At 40.9% G+C, this 19,954-nt stretch overlaps 1 protein-coding gene across 2 annotated transcripts in view; it reads right to left on the bottom strand.

The window, feature by feature from the left end:
* The window catches only part of SLC30A10 (solute carrier family 30 member 10), a 44,107-nt gene extending 26,526 nt beyond the window's left edge, over positions 1 to 17,581 (bottom strand). The window contains exons 1-2 of one of the 2 annotated variants that reach the window (XM_053908968.1): positions 16,517 to 17,581; positions 11,450 to 11,651 (exon numbers count right to left, since the gene is read on the bottom strand). Coding sequence is in view for 1 of the 2 variants with exons in the window: in XM_019465654.2 (XP_019321199.1) it covers positions 10,832 to 11,279 (448 nt within the window). In the remaining variant the exon portion in view is untranslated. Of the gene's footprint in view, positions 1 to 10,831; positions 11,413 to 11,449; positions 11,652 to 16,516 lie in introns of those variants that run through there. The other variant, XM_019465654.2, reaches the window with a different exon arrangement.
* Positions 17,582 to 19,954: the final 2,373 nt, after the last annotated feature.

Here is a 19,954-nt window from a genome sequence, read left to right as displayed (position 1 = left end):
TGAGCCGAAGTCAGACAGCTCAACCGACTGAGCCACCCAGGCGCCCCACAAACAGAAATTATAAATAAGATCCACAGTCTCCTACTACCCCAATGTTCAGGACTCAACTGAGAATATTTCATTATACCAACACCAGGGAAATTTGTGCTTGGATGAAAAATAATACCAGTGCTTGGATAACACAGATGTTAGTATGAGCTGACAAGGATTTTAAAGCAGCCATCATAAAAATACTTCAACAAGCAATTACAAATATACTTGAAATAAATGGGGGGGGAAAAGGAGTCTCAACAAATAAAGAACTAAAAGGAAATTTTAAAACTGAAAAATACAATAACCAGGGGCGCCTAGGTGGCTCAGTCAGTTAAGCATCCTACTCTTGAATTCAACTCCAGTCATGATCTCATGGCTCAAGCGATTGAGCCCCATGTCAGGATCTGTGCTGACAGCATGGAGCTTGCTTTGGATCCTCTCTCTCCCTCTCTCTCTGCCTCCCCCCTGCTCATGCACTCTCTCTCTCTCTCCCTCTCTCTCTCTCTCAAAATAAATAAGTAAACATAAAAAAAAAGAAAAAGAAAAATACAATAACCAAAATTAAAAATTCAGTGGATGGGCTTGACAGCAGAGTGGAAAAGACAAAGGAAAAACTCAGCAAACTTGAAGATAGAATAACAGCAATTACCCTACAACAGAGAGAAAGTAGGGGGAAACTGGACAGGAACTTCTGGGTTGGTGAACACATCAAGATGCTGGCAAAATGGTGCACCCCAAGAGGGCATGGAAGTTCTGCACACCTTCCCCCATACCTTGCCCTGGGCATTTCTTCTCTTTGGCTGTTCCTACATTGTATCCTTTATAATGAATGAGTAATAGACCAAAAAAACAAAAGACAAATCTCAATGACTCCTGTCTGTTTGCATCTGGTGAAGAGTTTGGCCACCTACTGGATGAAAATGTGGAATCAAAGTGTGATGACAATGGTGTGAATGCCATGGCTAACAAAAATAATGCAAGTCTCAAACAGCTCAGAAGAGAAGCTGAATGTAAATACTGGCCACACAACAGAGATGGGGGGGGGGGGGGCGGGGAAGAAAGACACTTCAAAAAGAGGAGACTGAAAACCACTCAAAAAACTAAAAAGCAAAGAAAATAAATGTTTTCAAAATAAGTCATGGATTAAAATTCTATTTACTCCTAAAAAAAAAAGAGTGAACAAGTTCTCAGGAACTAGAGTAACTATATCAATTATAAATGGGGGATGATAAAGAGAGGTTAGGTTTGTACACTTCACTCAAACTGGTAAAATGCTGACACCAGTACTGACACACTGTGATTAATTAGGTATGTGTAATGTAATGATGAGTATTAGGTATGTGTAATGCAACCACATTAAATATGTGTAATGCAACCACGAACAAAGCTATGCCAAGATGCCCTCAAAAACTCAAAACAATAGGAAAATCAAAATTGAGTTCTAAAAAATGTTTAAGGAAGATAGGAAAAGGAAAACAGAAATGAAAGACAGAAAGAACAAACAGAAAATAAAGATGAAATGGTTAAGCCCTAACCTCTAATAATTGCATTGAACATAAATGGTATAGATATAACAATTACAAGGCATAAAATTGGCAGAATGGCTTTAAAAAAATCCAACTACATCCATGCCATGGAATACTACTCAGCAATACAAAGAAACCAACTACTGATATGCACAACTTGGATGATCTTAAGGGCATTATCCTGAAAGAAAAAGGCCATTTTTAAAGGTCACGTATGTATGATTCTATTTACATAACATTTTTGAAATTATAATATTATGAAAATGGAAAACAGAATAGTGGTTTTGAGGGCATAGAGATAGGGACTCAGAGTAGGAATAAAAAATAAAATAAAATAAAATAAAATAAAATAAAATAAAAGGCAAGAGGGGTATCTTCATGGTGATGTAATCATTCTGTATCTTGATTTTGACGGTCACACAAATCTACACGTGGCAAAATGGCAAAGAAGCACACACACATGTTGTACCAGTATCAGTTTCAGAAAAAGTGAAGACAAATCTTAAGAATTACCTAGAATCTAAGAATACAACACAGAACAACAAGAAGTGGGAAATATGACAAAGCGTATACAAAATAACGGAGGACAGAGTAAGAAGATCTGATATTACGTAATTAGTGTCGCAGAAGGAGAAAATAGAAGGAACAGGGGAGGGACAAAACAGAAGAGATGGTATCTGAATGTAAAAGAGATTAAAATGCTTAGATTTGGGAAGCACAGTGACTCTCAGGTGGGATAAATAAAAAGAAATTCACGGAGGGAAATATTGTAGCAAAACTGAAGAAAACCAACGATGGAGACCTTTAAAAAGTGGAGCACATGGAAGTCTTGGTGCCAAACTTACCCAACTTGGATGTCCTGAAGGAATGACATCCACCCCAGTGGAAGACAATTCAGGCTGAAACTACTGGAGGAGCCCTGTGTCTACCAGGCAGGACTACACTCGAACAGAGACTGAGCTCAAAGTGAAGAAGATTCGGGGTTTTATGGTTTCATTGTTTTAAAATTTTTTTAATGTTTATTTTTGAGAGAGAGAGAGAGAGAGAGAGAGAGCATGAACAGGGGAGCGGCAGCAAGAGAGGGAGACACAGAATCCGAAGCAGCCTCCAGGCTCTGAGCTGTCAGCACAGAGCCTGACACAGGGCTCGAACCCACGAACCATGTGATCATGACCTGAGCCGAAGTCGGACGCTCAACCGACTGAGCCACCCAAGCGCCTCAATTACGGTTGCATTTTGACTTGCCTTTGGTCTGTCCTTTAAATTAATAATCACAAGCTTTGATTTCTCTGAATAGTAACTCAGAAGGTCAAACATACCTAATTTGGAATTTTAATTTTTCTCTCATAATTTGATATTGTGAGGAGAATCATGTTTAAATTGGGGGCATTTTTACATTGTTGACATTGAATTCTTAAAATATCTCGATGCTATAATTTCATGTCACAATGTAATTTCTGAACACCTGTGGAGGCTCAGAGTTGATTTCACTAATATGCTTATTCTTCTAATCCGCTTCAGTCATTGGGGGCGGGTGGGATCAAAATTGCCAAGCCTTCGTCCCAAGAAGAATACCCAAAGAAAACATGGTTGGTATTGGGAGCACACAGCTTAAGAAAGTGGGCCACACAGACCTGTTCATCTAGTCCTTCAAGGAGAGTCATGAGTGAAGAGAACACATAGCAGCTGAGAGTAGGGGGAGACCTCCATTCCTCTTGTCTCATGTTTCCATGAGGGACACTCTCGGGTGGTCTCTGTCTGACCCCCTTCATTCCCTCTCCAACTTTCAGGTAAGAAGTCACTCCTGGAGTGGGAAGTTCTTCTCTCAGTGGTAGGTTTAGTTGAAAGAATGGAAGAAGCCTGGCCCAGCCCCTCTTGGGCTTTACCCTTCCAACTGTTTGCCTTCAGAGAATGTACATTCTGTGTGTGTAGGGACCCACCTCTGCTCCCCAAGTTGTTGAGCTCTGCTTGCAAGAGGAAGGGTATGTTTACTACTGAGATGAGTGCTAGGAAATCTATTACGATACTGAAAGTACCTTCTCCCATCCGGCTTTTGTCAAGAACTGAACTACTCTTCTTATTGCTATCTGACCATCTTTGATTCCTTCATCCTCACCTAGCTCAAGCCTCAAGGTGGAAGTTATTTATTGGCTCTATAATGTCCAATCTCCTCAATTGACTCTAGTCACCAGCTATAGAGCTGGATGTTGGCTCCGTTCTTACTCTGTCCTACAAAATCTCAAGGCAGTTTCTTCAGGTAAAGAATCCTACAGAAAACAAGTGGACCCTCCAGACAGTACCTCCTTCAAACCTGACTTCTCTGCCGCTCCCCCGTAAGGAACAAATCTCTAGTTCTCATTGGTCTGAGTTAGGATCATCTTTTTCCTATTGTCTTTTGGGTTGATACATTTTTAGTGTTGTCACTGCAGATAAAGAGCAAGAGCATAGATAGGCTTCATCAAAAATTACTTCCGGGGCGCCTGGGTGGCTCAGTCAGCTAGGCGTCCGACTTCGGCTCAGGTCATGATCCCACGGTTCGTGGGTTCAAGCCCCGCATCGGGCTCTGTGCTGACAGCTCAGAGCCTGGAGCCTGCTTCGGATCCTGTATCTCCCTCTCTCTCTTTGCCCCTGCCCCTGCTCATGCTCTCTCTCTCTCTCTCTGTCTCTCAAAAATAAGTATTTTTAAAAATTAAAGAAAATTACTTTCCTCAAAATTCTCTCAAGACACCTTCTCAAAGGTAAACAATAAATATCAGGATGTGGACTTTGGAAAACATTCTAAGAAAAAGGAGTCACTAGATTTATGGCCACTTATAAAAAATGATGGCACGTCATAGTCATCAGAGACAGTTACACATAATGTTTTCTAAAAACTGTGTTGACTACTGTCTCTGTCAAAAGACCAAGACAAAGGAGAAAAATAACAAATATGTCCTTTACATCCTGTAAGCATCTGGCAAAAGAAAACCAAAAGAGTAAGTTTACTCTCACCCCACCTTCTTGGAAAATTAGGCCTATGAGCAAGGTGAATGGGGATGTCATTACTCACTAGTCAGAACTGTAGGGAAATGTTTAAAAGGCAAATCACCTTATGGCAGGATAGAGGTATGGAAATGCAAAGTCCTGGTTCCAGCATCAACTGTGAGTTAACATTAAAACATTTGGTGCCTCGGCTTCTTCATTTGCAACTTGGAAATATGAACTACACTTGCATTATTTTCATGAATGTGATAGTCTGATGTTAATACCATGACAAAGGTTTAAAATATATAATTTTTTGGAGCACCTGGGTGGCTCAGTCGGTTAAGCATCTGGCTTTGGCTCAGGTCACAAGTTTGTGAGTTCGAGTCCTGCCTTGGGCTCTGTGCTGACAGCTCAGAGCCTGGAGCCCATTTCAGATTCTGTGTCTCCTTCTCTCTCTGCCCCTCCCCAGCTCATGCTTGCTCTCTCTCTCTCTCTCAAAAATAAACATATTAAAAATATATTTAAAAATAATATAATTTTTAACAGTTGAAAAATATAACCAATGCCCTTCTACAAAGTGTTATCTTGAACACGGAAAACGAGGAAAGTAACATTTACAAGAACCCTTTGAAAAATCGTGCATCATGAAGGTATTACTTAACAAAAGAAAAGCATATTGATTCTTTAAAGTCGGTGTAATGATACATGAGATGAAGCTCAAAATGGTTAAGTATCTTCTCCATTATCAGACCCAGTACATGAGGGAAGAAGGGCTAGAACACGTGTTTTCCAGTGACTGGTCCATGTTCCCTTTGGTTCATCCTAGTAAGGATGCTACTAACTTGTCATCAGTAAGATACATGTTTTGTGTGGTTTTCCAGGAGTAGCGATGGGTGTGTATTGGTCAAATGCATAACTAACAGCAAACAGTTATGAGTGTTGGTCCAGGATAAGGTGGGCTCTGTGTCATGGCTGTGAAGTAAAGCAAGGGACTTGTCCCCAGAGGGGTGTTACTGATACTTCATTCATTCTTTGCCCTTCAGTCCTTGGACAATCACTATCATCCACTACCACCAAGCACTGTGTCGACAAGTTCACACACACAATATAATTTCATCCTTGCAACATCTTAAAAGATAGACACTACCCACTTTACAGACAGAGAAACTGAGGTTTAGAAAGTTTGAGTATCTTTCTAGAGGTCAGTCAGCTACTGGGATTCAATTTTTAGTGTATTAATTGGCACTGTTTGACATGTTATTTTGTGATTATTGCTGAGCAAATTTTCAGTGTTTTTTTTTGTTTTGTTTTTGTTTTTGTTTTGTTTTTGTTTTGTTTGTTTGTTTTGGTGAAGCAGAGTAGGTCTTTAATTAAGGGCCTAGACTCAACCTTGTAATTTCTTTGTGCCCTACCATGAACTACCTGTATGACCATGGACCTGACTCTACCTCTGTTTTCTTGTCTGTAAAATGTAAATAGCAAATATTCTGTCACAATACATACAATTCTGCAAATCAATGCAATACGTTCTAATTATTTCATAAGACATGCAGCTCTCCAAATGTATGCCACACAGTGCGGTGACTATTGTCTGTACACTTCCCGAGTGCCCGACAACCCATGGATGTCAGTAAACACTTGGTTTTCATTAACATTTAACTCAGATATCAGAATAGCCTCTGCATGTTAGAAGAAAATGGCTGAGAACAAGGAACTGGTTTATCCTTTTTTTTTTTTCCCCTTCAGTTGAATTTGACTTCACAAATGTGTACTAGCACCTATTTTTCAATCTTTTGTTAATCTTTCTTATTCACTCCCTAGAACTGACCCAGAATGCTGTAATTGGGCAAAAAGAGAGAGGAGGGGCTCACCAAGCTGTCATGAACACATGGAAAGAGATGTAAGGGAATATAAGGAGCATCTAGCATGGGAGAGACACTGTAATCTATGATAGGTGTGTGTGTGTGTGTGTGTGTGTGTGTGTGTGTGTGTGTGTGTGTATGTACACTTACCACTGAACCCTCACGTGGAAGTTAATTGTTCAAAATCCAACACAGTGCTTGGAAAACAACAGTGTCAGGTATGGACAAGTGGCAAAGTAACAGGTTTGGGAATTAAGCATGATTCTTAAAATGATGTAATAATATTGTAAACTCCCAATCATTCCTGTGAACTAGACACAGAACTCAGGGAAGCTCTGCCCAGAAAACTTTCCCTTTCCAGTTTGAAAAGCTGTGTTCCATGGTGCAGTTTCTGACCTCTTATTCACTCCCCGGTATTTGCTACTGGGAGATAGGAAGCCGATTCCCCCTTGCCTCTCCTAAAATCTCAGTGCCTTGCTTATTTTGCTGGTTTCTGGATCAAATTTGCTCTACAAGGAAAGGAAACCAGATTTGCTTTCAGGGTCTACAGGACTGTCCATGTGAAAGTCTCCCATCAGGTTATGGTATTGAGTCTTAACTAGTACTGAGTCTAAATTAGAAGCTTGTGAGAACAACCAATCAGCAGTGTGTTACAACCTTCCACAACAGTGTGTCTGGTTGATTACTGTGCTGTCACTGCCTCCAGCGATTTGGTTGGAGAAACATAATGCCAGAAAGGTGGCTAAAGGGACAGGGACAGGGAGGGTGGGAGGAGGAGGCTGGGGGATGGGGGGGGGGGGGAAGAGGAGAGAGAGAGAGAGAGAGAGAGAGAGAGAGAGAGAGAATGAGCACAATTTGGACTCAAAACGAAAACAATTTAAATAAATTCAAAGGAAAGGCATTTTGTAAAAAAAATAAAATAAAAGTAATAAGCAGATATTTCAGATATAAATTGTTCACCTATAAATTATATAAATGGCAAGCCTAATATATCCCAGACAGATCTACACAAAATTGTCTTTGGTTTAAAATAAGGCCAATGTATATAAAGGTATCTGTTCAATATAGGGCAAGTGCATAGAGAGTTACAGTAGTTATATTTTAAAGAAAACTCAATTTTTAAAAACAAAACAAAACATAAAAGACAATGTGAAAGTCAAGGAAAGTCAAGGAAACAAGGAGTAGGAAAAACTGTAAGCACAGCAGATTTAGTCCTTAAGTCTAGAGAAAGAAAGCTGGTGTCACATATTTCTTGGGATCTGAATCTACATGTTGTTTTAACCTCTTGCTCTTTCCCCAAACACACACGTAACCATCTACATTTCAGACTTTCCCCCTTGTTTGTTTTTTCTTCCATGCTTGTGATTTTTACTTTTTTCATTTTTTCCTTTTACTTTAGCCAAAAATACCTACTCCCCTATCACTTTTCATGGCAGGGATGGACTCATGCCAGCGAGGGATTGACCCAGGGTTTCCGGGGTCCTTCAGCTGAATCTTCTACATTCTTTTCTCCCAGGGTTTCTTGTTTTGTTTTGTTTTGTTTTATTGTTTAATTTCTGGCTCCATCTGTCTGATTTTCCAACCTTTCTTACTCCTTGAAACTCACGGATATTTTAAAGTCTTAACAGTTTAGACAGTCTATTCTATTAATATTTAGAGTTAGTGATCTTATATTTTACTTTCCTATGACCTCAGACAGCAGATGTAACTGATACAATTCCCACATCAGACGGATCCAGCAGAACCAGTTAAAGATCCACAGAACCAAAAGAGACTGAAGACTTGCTAAGTAAAAACTTTCTGGCCACAGATCCCACAGAAGCAGTGATAGATTATCCTGACTCTGATCACTAACCCAGGAGGGACCACAGCACTGCAAGCTAGGGTTCTAGGCATACAGAAATTCTTTATCCTAAATGGACGTCAAATCTTCTGAAGTCAAGAGTCATTGTTCTCTCATATTGTATACCTCCTGGTATCAATTAATGTGTATGGATTAATCAATTTCTCCTTGAAATGGAAGACAATTAAAATGGGGTAATGTCAGTTTCTGAGATTCATCCAAATGTTTACTTTAAACTTTTTTAGGTAATGGGAAGATACCAAAATGTATGTTTTACTAAAAGTGCTAAGTACATAACTCAATAAATGCAAAACAAAGTAGCTATCTTAAAATTACTTGGAGGGTTTACACATTCTAAAATTTCTACCAGAAGAATGCAATACCAAAAGCTATCAAAAGAAAGTGAACACAGAATGTGGATCTTAAATCATTAGCTCTATGTGTATACCTATCACTGTACTTAGTTATATAAAGTAGAATATTGTATAGCATCCAACACTTCAAAAGAAGATAGATATTCTGGAATTTAGGCAATAGAAACTGATATGATCAGGGTGAAATATTTGTCTTAAGCCTCTTTTTGTTGTCTTAGCATGGACATAAACATTAGAAAGCAGCACTTCCCAAACAAGAGCTAATCTAAGACCTATATGACAATAATTCAATTTATAAAAATAAAATTATACTTGTCTATCAATTCTCACATTGGTCAGAGTTAAACCTTTTGCCTAAAATTTTTTTATTGTATGTATATTTTTGCCTAAAATATACCATATGTCTGAAACACAATGGTAAGTTTAGTGATGATGACACTTCCAAAGCTGAAACTAACCATTTGTTTGAAATCCACTTCCTTGCCTTAAAATTATACTTAGCAATAAGAAATATATTTTTCTTACATCAGATATGTGAATTTTATAATCTGGAGTCTCAAGTAATAATTTCTACATGATGACTGATGTAAACAAGGCTTAGGGTCTCAAATTAACTAATTGTCTTTTTAAAAGGATAAGGTTTTAACTGATTCATTAAATTGAATAAAGATATAGGTTCTATTTTCTTCTTTGTTCCCTTTTATCCTTAATACATACTATAGGTGCTCTCATAACATACATTCTACTAATCGGGAAATTTAGACAGAGATAGCATAAAAGACTGGACCTAGTGGACATAATTTACACTGGGAGCAAAGGCAGAAGGAATAAAATGAAAAATCCAAACCCAGAGAAAACTGATCAGCATCAAATAAGGAAAATCTTAAAATTTCTTCAAATCCAGATGAGCAATTAGAATTCAATAATACTGGATTATTACATAATTCAAAAGCTTACATTGTGATTTTTTTCTAAGTTTATTTATCTTGAGTGAGAGAGAGTGGAAGAAGGGCAGAGAGAAAGAGAGAGAGGGAGAGAGAGAGAGAGAGAGAGAGAGAGAGAGAGAGAGAGAGAGAGAGATTCCCAAGCAGGTTCCACACTGTCTGCACGGAGCCCAACACAGGGCTTGATCTCACAAACCATGACCTGAGCCAAAACTGAGAGTTTAACCAACTGAGCCGCCCAGGCGCCCCATGCATTGTGATTTTTTTAAAAAACAAGTTACTCTTTACCAAGTGCCTGTTAAGTGCTAAACACTCAGGATCACTTGGTGCTTCCTACTTTCATATTACCTGTGGGCAGACAGGCTAGCTGAGCTAACTCGAATGCTGCCCTGTGGTAAAGCCATGATTTGAATCTGGTCTGTTCATGTTATGGGACTCTTTTAAAAAGCACTGGAAATTTCTCTCTTCTGCAAGAAGCTCTTTATATATATGTTTAATTCCTACTGTAGGAATAAAGAAACATTTTCATCTAATGATTTATCATTTGGATTCATTGCTTTAGAGTCAACTGCTCTCTCCCAAGATTTAACTCCATTTTTTGACAGATGGCCCAATGAGTGGTACCCACTCTTAAGCCCTTCCAAAAGTTTCATGTGTAAATAGTTTTTCTTTTTGTCAAATAGAATGGATGCATACAATAAGTCCAAATATTTCCATCTTAAAAAGAACTAAGTTCACTAGATCATCTCCTTTATTTTTTCTCTCCCCATTTTCTGTAAATTCTTCCAGTATATAGTCCTATGAATTTGTCAGCCAAGACACTTGTTTGACCCTTTGCTTGATATCAGCTGGTTAGAGGGCCCAGTATTTTCTTAAACATATTTTATGGGGACTCTAAAATATTATTTTTAAATTCAAACACAGCCGTGTCGCATCTGGCCACTTATTAAAGGAGACTGTTTTCAATGCCACATCCACTTTCTTTCAAATTGCTCCCTTCATGGCCCTGCTCAGTACCTTTACTCCCTGTCTACCTCTCTGAACACTTTTCATTCCTGGTGACTAAAAATTAAAGCCCCCAAGATGAAAGCGGCTTGTGGCCACCCAGCTCACCAGCAAATTTGGCCTGGAAGCAACTCCTTTGAGAAAGATCTTTTGTGAAGTCATGGACACGAGGCCGACCAAACGAGCTGGGCCTGTCTCAAAAGCACCATCAGAGGCCCCCGCAGACGGCACCAGCCACGAGGCCGACCACATCTGCTATAACATCTAAGGAGCTATTTACCTGTTTCAGTGTCTCCCTGGGGCCTGTGTGCCGTGCAGTAACAGCAATCCAAGGTGACATAGTTAAGGACACTGAAGAAGAGGCCAATAACTCCAGCACTGAGAACCAGCAGTGGCTCCTCTGTCTTCTGGGGATCGATATACCTTTTGACAGCTTCCACCAGGATGCTGAACATCAGAGCCACGGCAAAAATGGAGTTGCCAAACGCTCCCACCACATCTGCCCGGAGAAAGCCGAAAGTGCTCTTCCTGTGCCGTTTTATCCTGCTGGCCCTCACGCCAAGCCAGGCGATGATCATGGAAACAAAGTGGGAGAGGACGGCGAAGGCATCGGAGGCCAGGGAGAGGGAGTTGCCTATGTTGGCGATCACCAGCTCCATCACGAACAGGAGGACGCTCACCGCGCACAGGAGGACTAACCGGAAGCTTCTTCCCGAGTATCGCCCCATGGCACCCCGCTCTCGGGCAGCTCCTCACCCCTCTCTTGGGAAGGGTAACTCTCCCCTTCAGCCTTGCAGCACTTGTCATATTTGGAAATCACCTTTTATAGGCTGCTATAAAGCCATAAAACAGTTTAAAGGGCAATTAAGCAAGAGATGTCACGTGAGCTGGGACTTACGGAAAGTGAAGGCACGGGCGTCCGATGCAGACTTGAGGGGCTTCTTTCATTCATTGTGTGTTTATGCACAAAAGCCAGGAGCCTCCGGATCTTTGAATCGGGCAGAAGTTCATCTGTGGCTTTGGCCTTTCCAGCCTCGGTGTGTGCAATAGCTACTGTGGTGGGTCAAGCCTTTTGTCATAAACAATCAGGTCTTGTCTGCCTGGTGGGTAAAAAATATGAATTCTGTTAACCACATGGAACAAGGAACATTCTAGGGGTCTCTAATCCACAGATCAGAGCTACAAGAAGTCAAAGCCAAAGAGGCTAGGGTGATTTTTCTACTGTCGTGTCCACTAATCCGGAATAACAGGCACCCTACTTCCAAGCATTCTCCACAAATAAGACAAGAAAAACATTCCTCATGTTCAGAAAAGATAAAACACCGTTAAGCCGAAGGAGCTAAAGCCATGATCCCAGTTAGCTTCAGGAAGAAAGCTAAATTAGAATAACTCAATTTAGCTGATGCAAGCAAATTTTTTTGTTTTTAATCTTATCAATGTGTCACTTATAAATCACAACGATTTTCCAGGTCCCGAATATCTAAAACAGTAGCGGCCTCTATTGTTTTGAGTAGACTCTCTACAGTCAATCCTATAGAGGAACGCAGATTAAAATTACTATACCCAATCTTTTCTGAATTAAAAAAGTCTGACTGCGATGGTTAATTTTATGTGTCCATTTGACTGGGCCACCAGGTGCTCAGACATTTGGTCAAACATCATTCCGGCATGAGATTGGTATTCCAATTGGTAGACTGAGTGCCACAGATCGCCCTTCTCTGATGTAGAAGAGCCTCGTGCATTCACTGGAAGGAATCAACAGAACTTCCCCCCTACAAGTAAGAGAGAATTGGTCCTGCGACTGCCTTCAAGTGGGAACACTTGGCTTTCTCCTGCCTTCAGGCTTAAACCCCTACATCAGCTCATCCTCAGTCTCGAGCCTGTGGTCTTTCACTGGACCTGCTCCAGTGAGTCCCCTGGTCCTCGGGCTTGCCGACTCACCTTGCAGATCTTGGGACTTCTCAGCCTCCGCCATCGCATGAGCCAATTCCTTTTAATGCATCTTTCTATTTATATACACACCATATTGGTTTTTTTTTTCATCTGGAAAACACTGACAACTTAGATGCAGCCCTAGTAATTTCCTCAGCATCTCAGAAATAATCTCCTGGTCAGCTGATACTCTAACATTGGGACTTTGAATGAGATTATGAAAATTACTGCACTAAGACTACCTCACTCGTCCATTCACGCAACAGATACTAAGTTCCTACATGTCACACATGGTTCTAGACTCTGGGGAGACGGCAGTGAATAAAACAGAGGAAAGTCTCTGCCCTCATGAAGCTTACATTCTAGTGGGGGAGGGAGATTAACAAATTAATCATAAAATCTACTGAATGTCAGATGGTAATAAGGATAATGGAGACAAATGAAGCAGAGAAGAGGGATACAGTGTTGATATAGGGGTGGGGGTGTTATTTTAAATAAAGTGGTCAGGGAAGAATTGACTGAGATGTTCTTGAGTAAGATCTGAACGGGGGACGTGGGTGGGCTGTAAAAAAAAAAAAAAAAGAAATAAAGGAAGGAAGAGACTGAGCCATGAAGATGCCTGAAAGCAGTCCTTTCTTAGGCAGAGGAAGCAGAGAGCATGGGAAGTTCAAGGAGCAGGGAAGGAGCTCAGTGTGGTTGGAGAGGAGTGACTGAGGGAGACAAACGGGATGTGGGGTCTGAGAAGCAATGGTGGGGGGCAGGGGGAGGATCATGTAGTATCCTGAGATGGGAGAGCTGAACAATGACAAGACCGAATTCACGTTTTAAAAGAATCTTTGGATCCTGGGTTGAGATGACATGAAAGCCGAGGAACCTGTTAGGAGACTGTGGCAATAATCTAAACAAAAGGCCGGTGACTTGGACCACGTGGGAAGTGGGAAGACCCAGGCAGAACCGGTAATCCATGGGCTTGGGTACCAAATGAAAGCACAAGGCCCTTTGTTGAAAAATTACTAGGAAATTTTAAACGGTGTGGTCACTATGAGAAATAGTATGCCAGTTCCTCAAAAAATGAAAAATAGAATTGCTGTTTGATCCAGTAAGTCTACTTCCTGGTTATAAAACCGAAGGAATTGAAAGCAGGGTCTGTGTATCATAACAGCACTACTCCCAGCAGCCAAGAGACGGAAGCAGGCTACGTGTCCATTGACAGATGAAAGGATAAAATGTGGTGTGGGTGTGTGTGTGTGCACATATGTATACATACAATGGAATATTATTCCACCTTAAAAATGAAGGGAATTCTAACACGTTACTATATAGACGGGCCTTGCGGACACCAAGCTACGTGAAATAAGTCAGGCACAAAAAGACAAATATTGAAGGATTCCACTTTTATGAGCTATCGAAGGCAGTCAAATTCATAGAAACAAAAAGTTAGAATGGTGGTTGCAGGGGCTGGGGGGAGGGGGACATGAGGGAGTTGTTTAATGAATATAGCTTCAATTCTGTGAGATGGAAAAGTTCTGCTAATTGGCTACCCCAAAATGCAAATATACTTAACACTGAAGCATACACTTAAAAATGGTTAGGATGGGGGCGCCTGGGTGGTTCAAGTCTATTAAGGATCCGACTCTCGATTTCGGCTCAGGTCTCGGTCTCAGGGTCGTTAGAGCCAATAGCATTTGCTGGGCAATTGGATGAGAGGTATGAAAGAGAACAGTCAAGGTGACATTAGGGCTGTGGCCTGAAGTTGCAAGTGAGATGGAAGTAGGACAAAGGTGACAGCTTTGGGGAGCAAGGAGCAGAAATGACATTGTTTGGTGTATCTATTAGACAGCCAGGCTGAAAGGCTGGGAATATATGAACTTGAATGCTGACAATATACTGCAGGAGGTCAACCAGGGAAATGAGAGAAAATTGTAAAGAGAAGACAATGCTAAGAGATGAGAGAGAAGGACCAGAGAGGCGGAAGGGAAAATGGGAGGGTATAGTATTCTCAAGGCCAAGGAAGAATGTGTTTCAAAGAAGAGGAGGAATCAGCCGGGCCAAACGCTGAGAGTAAACGGGAGGAGGACTGGAAGTGATGGCTCGTATTTCACATTACAGACGCCACTGGTGGCCTGAACAAGAGGGCAAATGAAGTGGGTTCAGAACAGACAAGGGAAACAGGAGCTGGCAAGTACAGATAGCTTTATTTTAAGGCTAAAGGGATAAGGGAATCGACAAGTTGGGGAAGATGACAGCATGTACCCACACAAGAGGGTAGATGCAGTGGCGGGAGGTCCTGGTGGGTCCATTTTTTTTTTTTTTATTAAAAAAAAATTTTTAACATTTATTTTTGAGAGACAGAGCATGAGTGGGGGAGGAACAGAGAGAGAGGGAGACACAGAATCCAAAGCAGGCTCTAGGCTCTGAGCTGTCAGCACAGAGCCCAGTGCGGGGCTCGAACCCACAAACTGTGAGATCATGACCTGAGCCAAAGTCTAACACTTATCCAACTGAGCCCCCCAGGCGCCCCTGGTGGGTCTATTCTTATTGTCTCTATCTTCTTGATGAAATCGAAATCGAGATGACCAACTCGAAGTCAGAAAGGGGTAATCTGGAAAAATTGAGGGGAAAAATAAAGGAAGGAAGGAAGGAAGGAAGGAAGGAAGGAAATAATTGTCCAGGAGAGTGAGAGAATGAATAAATGAGGGAAATACAGTATAATGACATTTTTACCACATAATTCTGTTGTTAGCACCGTCACCAGCCTGTATATCCCCCAAGCTCCTCGCTCATTCAACACATTCTTCCCAGTCACAAAGTTTGCTTTCGGGAACATAACTAAAATATATTGTGAGATATCCCCATTACATGAGACTCCTTTAAAACAGTTTTATATCATTTCAGCACTACGGATGTTTCAAACTCTTGAATCCTCCAGTAAAGTGAAACGGAGGCACCGTTTTCACATCGCCTGCTGAGCCAGGGGAATGTGTTTGTCTCTGTGATTTCAAGCCTGAGGTGTGGCAGGATCGGGTGGACCTCATTCTCCAGCTATTATCATCTTGAGTACAGGGGTTGTTGTCAGCACGCTGCTGCGGGCAGGGATGATCCTGCCATGTCTCCGTGAGGGTCACCGAGGCAACGGCCCCCTCTTCACAGTGCTCAGCCCCAGTTCCCTGCTCCACCTCCCTGTCCACAACATTGCCTGCTTTTGCAGCCGAACCAGATAACTTCAAGGAGATAGAGCCAAGAAGAGGAAAACTCATGTTTGGCTCTACTCGCTGCTGTCTGCTTAGGCACTTTGCACAAAGCAGCGCTCAAATTTATTAAATAAATGGCTGGAGTTTTCTAGACGCGGCGAAAGTAACAAGCAAAAGGCCGAAGGTTTGGTAGCGGTAGCCGCCTCCCCAAACTTCTGATGCTCCTGACAACCCCTGAAAACCACAGCTTTATGACAGATGACTAATATTTATAACTACAATCAGATACCAAGTAGGGGGACAGGCACAGACTCTCCAGTCAAAATGCCTTCTCTCTGCTTGTTGCTGATCTCAAGCCTCAAAGCCTCCCCAGCAGCAGGCCAGAGAAGTTGCTGTTACTAATTTTCATGAAGGTGTCAAATGATTTACTGGCATTAGGAACTATTTTGAACAGCCATGGATGAACCTAGAAATTGCTATCCTATAATATACACTAGCAGGTCCTAGTGAGCACAGCCAGCAATAATATACCTTGACCTATTTGTTTTCTTCTTGTTGGAACAAACACAAGGCACACAATCACTTTTGTGACTGTTGGTCATGTATCTAATTAATGGCTGTCATCTGCAAGTAAAATACTGATCATTTCTTAAAGGATATCACTTGGATTCAGGTTTAGCACCCTCTTGAAAAGCACCACCACTCTTCAGATGTTTGAAAAAGTTTTGGTATTTTAGTTGAACCTCAGTTTGAGAAAGAAAGCAATTTATCACAAGCAGATTTTGGATGAAGGATTCCTTCCTCAACATAATTATTTGGAGGTTCCTTTAAATAGTGAATACCTTTAAAGCAGCAAACTTCAAGCTTTTCTGTGATTAGTTCTACTCATCTGAAGCTTCAAAAAATAGCCTGGGGTTTGTCTTTGCTCCGATGATTGCCACTTCCTCCAAAATGGCCTTGGGCTATGGGACAAAATGTGGTTATTAGTTTCTGATCTACTTTTCAGGCTTTTGTCATGGATCCACTAAAAAAAAACCTTGTGTTTTAAAGCATTTATGTTTGCAGGACAAAAAAAATCAGAGGCTAAAGTAATTATTGTTAATTAAAGCTACAAATTAGGAGCAACTTCAGTTGACTCTGTAAGGTCATTAACTAACATTAGCTATTATTTTTTAGTGTGTGTTAGGCATTGTTCTAAGTACTTTATAAGGTAGAGTAACTCTGGTGAAGCTATTAGACGTCTCTCCATTTTATAAATGAATAGGTGGTTTACACAGCTACTAAAGGTAGAAAAACAAGATAAAGCATTCTGTATTGCCATAGCTTAATAAGAAATTGATTCTGACAGAAATGTGGCTTATGTATTTATCTCATTCATCTATATGAATACATACTCAAAATATCAGTCTTGAAGATATGCTATATTTAATCTGCTTTGATAATTTCCTACCAACTTAATAACAGTTTTGCTGTGTTCTCACACATAGCATATACCAAAACCATGAGGTTTTGCATATGCTGTTCCCTCTGCCTGGAATGTCCTTTTCTATGTATTAAAATTCTACTTATCCTTGGCACAAAAACAGACACTCAGATCAATGGAACAGAATAGAGAACCCAGAAATGGAGTCACAAACGTATGGCCAACTAATCTTTGACAAAGCAGGAAAGAATATCCAATAAAACAAAGACAGTCTCTTCAGCAAGTGGTGCCGGGAAAACTGGAGAGCAACATGCAGAAAAATGAAACCGGATCACTTTCTTACATCATACACAAAAATACACTCAAAATGGATTTAAGACCTGAATGTAAGACAGGAAGCCATCAAGATACTTGAGAAGAAAGCAGGCAAAAACCTCTTTGATCTTGGCCGCAGCAACTTCTAACTCAACGTGTCTCCGGAGGCAAGAGAAACAAAAGCAAAAATGAACTATGGGGACCTCATCAAAATAAAAAGCTTCTGCACAGCGAAGGAAACAATCAACAAACTAAAAGGCAACCGACAGAATGGGAGAAGATGTTTGCAAATGACATATTAAAAATAGAACCTACGACCCTACAATTGTACTACTAGGTATTTATCCAAGGGATACAGGTGTGCTGTTTCGAAGGGGCACAAGCACCCCAATGTTTATAGCAGCACTATCAACAATAGCCAAAGTATGGAAAGAGCCCAAATGTCCATCGATGGATGAATGGATAAAGATGTGGTGTATATATACAATGGAGTATTACTCGGCAATCAAAAAGAATGAAATCTTGCCATTTGCAACTACATGGATGGAACTAGAGGGTATTATGTTAAGCGAAATTAGTCAGAGAAAGACAAGTATCATAGGACTTCACTCATATGAGGACTTCAAGATACAAAACAGATGGATGTAAGGGAAGGGAAGCAAAAATAATACAAAAACAGGGAGGGGGACAAAAACGTAAGAGACTCTTAAATGGAGAACAAACAGAGGGTTAATGGAGGGGTTGAGGGAGGGGGGATGGGCTAAATGGGTAAGGGGCACTAAGGCATCTACTCCTGAAATCATTGTTGCACTATAAGCTAACTTGGATGTGAATTTATAAAATAAAATTAGAATTTAAAAAAAAACATTATAAATGGTATGCCTAGTAATCTTAGACATGTAAATATGCAATACTCAAATAGTAATTTATCTGGGTTTTAGAATTACCAATTGACTTTTACGGTCTTATTTTAATTTATATTTTCTTTTTTAGCAATGAGTATGACTTTTCAATAAGCAAAATTATTTCTTTGAAAAAATAAAACAAGTTCACCCAGAAAAAAAATACTAAAATTCTACTTATCCTTCAAAACATGATTCAAAATTCAAGTCCTTTTGAAGCTTATTCCTTATATTGGTGTATTTATTACTACAACGTGGGAAAGTGTTTTGGAATGGAGCCCCAGAGAGATTTACCTAGTTGACTAGAAATGAGTAAAAGGCATTCCAGGCAAAGGGACAGAGACAGAGATGGGAAATGGCGCATTGTTCACAAGAAACCCCAAATGGTTAGGTTGCAAAGGACTTTGCTGGATTGGTTGAAGAGGAGAGACTGGTCAGATAGGCTGAACCAGACTTGGCTATAGCATTAATATTTTATTCTGTTACTGATGGTGAGCCCTGAAAAGCCTTTTAAGGGGAAGAGAGACATCTTGGTACGTTGTACATTAAGGAAGAAAACACCTGTGGCAATGTGGGGCCCGCCTGAGACAAAACTCCGGAGGCCAGTGTAAGTAACTGATGTCAGAGGTTAACAGACATGAGGCAGTAGAGGCATCTGCGAAAGGGGAGACCCAGGAGACACGAGTGGGAATGGCGGGATGTTGTGCTGGCCAAATGAACACAGCAGACGGTGTGTTGGAGAGGCTAAGATGACTCCGGTTCTGGTTTAGGTTACCAGGTACATTTTGGAAATGTGAAGCCCTTTAGCAGGAAATACTATAGGAAGAGCAGGTCTGGGAGTGGACGGTGAAACGAGGGTTTTGGGACAAATAGCCTGAAAATATGATGGGAACATTCGAGAGGCCTGAGGATGCAGTTGGAATAAGGTCTAGAGCTCAGACCTAGAGAACGAATGTTGGCTGGAGTCATCCTGTTCGTGTTCTCTGAAACCATGGGATTAGAGGAGGTAGACTAGGCAGCACCAGAAAAGGTCCAGGTACAGAAGTTTAGCCTAGGAATGCCTAGGGAAGAACGAAGAAGAAGAATCAGAGTGGGAGGCCAAGTCATAGGAGTAATTTAGTAAAAAAAAGAAATGTTTTATAGCAGCAGAAACGCAGCAGAGTGATATGGGAAGACAAGAAACTGAGACGTTAGCTTGGGTCAGAAGTGGCATTAGGGGTCGCAGGGAAAATGGCGGTGGGGCGGAGGCAGGGCGGGCGCAGACAGGTGCAAAACAAACAGCGGAAGTGAGGGGGTTATGCCTCCTTCAGAAACCATGGCCTGTTGGTGAAGACCCCACAGAAACCAGCAGTAACGAGAGGGAGGAAGAAGCTCACGGGAAAGGTATGGGGTTTCTTTGGTTTTCGGTCCATTTGTGGTTTTGTTTTGTCTTCTAAACAGAAAGATTTAGGACAATTTTAGATTCAGGAGAAGGAGTGTAGGAAGAGAAGGACTTCAACATACAAGAAACGAGAGGACTGCTCGTTCGAGGTCTGAAACATGAGGGAGACTGGGTTCCCAATTTTCTTCATCTCTTTGTAAGGACGTCCTGTGGTACATAAATCATGTATTTCAGAAATAAATGAATACATAAAACAGTA

This window comes from Panthera pardus, unplaced genomic scaffold, assembly GCF_024362965.1.
Source record: "Panthera pardus isolate Hobbes unplaced genomic scaffold, ASM2436296v1 HiC_scaffold_21, whole genome shotgun sequence".
In the NCBI taxonomy this organism is placed as follows: Eukaryota; Metazoa; Chordata; class Mammalia; order Carnivora; family Felidae; genus Panthera; species Panthera pardus.
The sequence above is the reverse complement of the archived record's forward strand: the minus strand, read 5'-3'. Positions and strand labels throughout refer to the sequence as shown.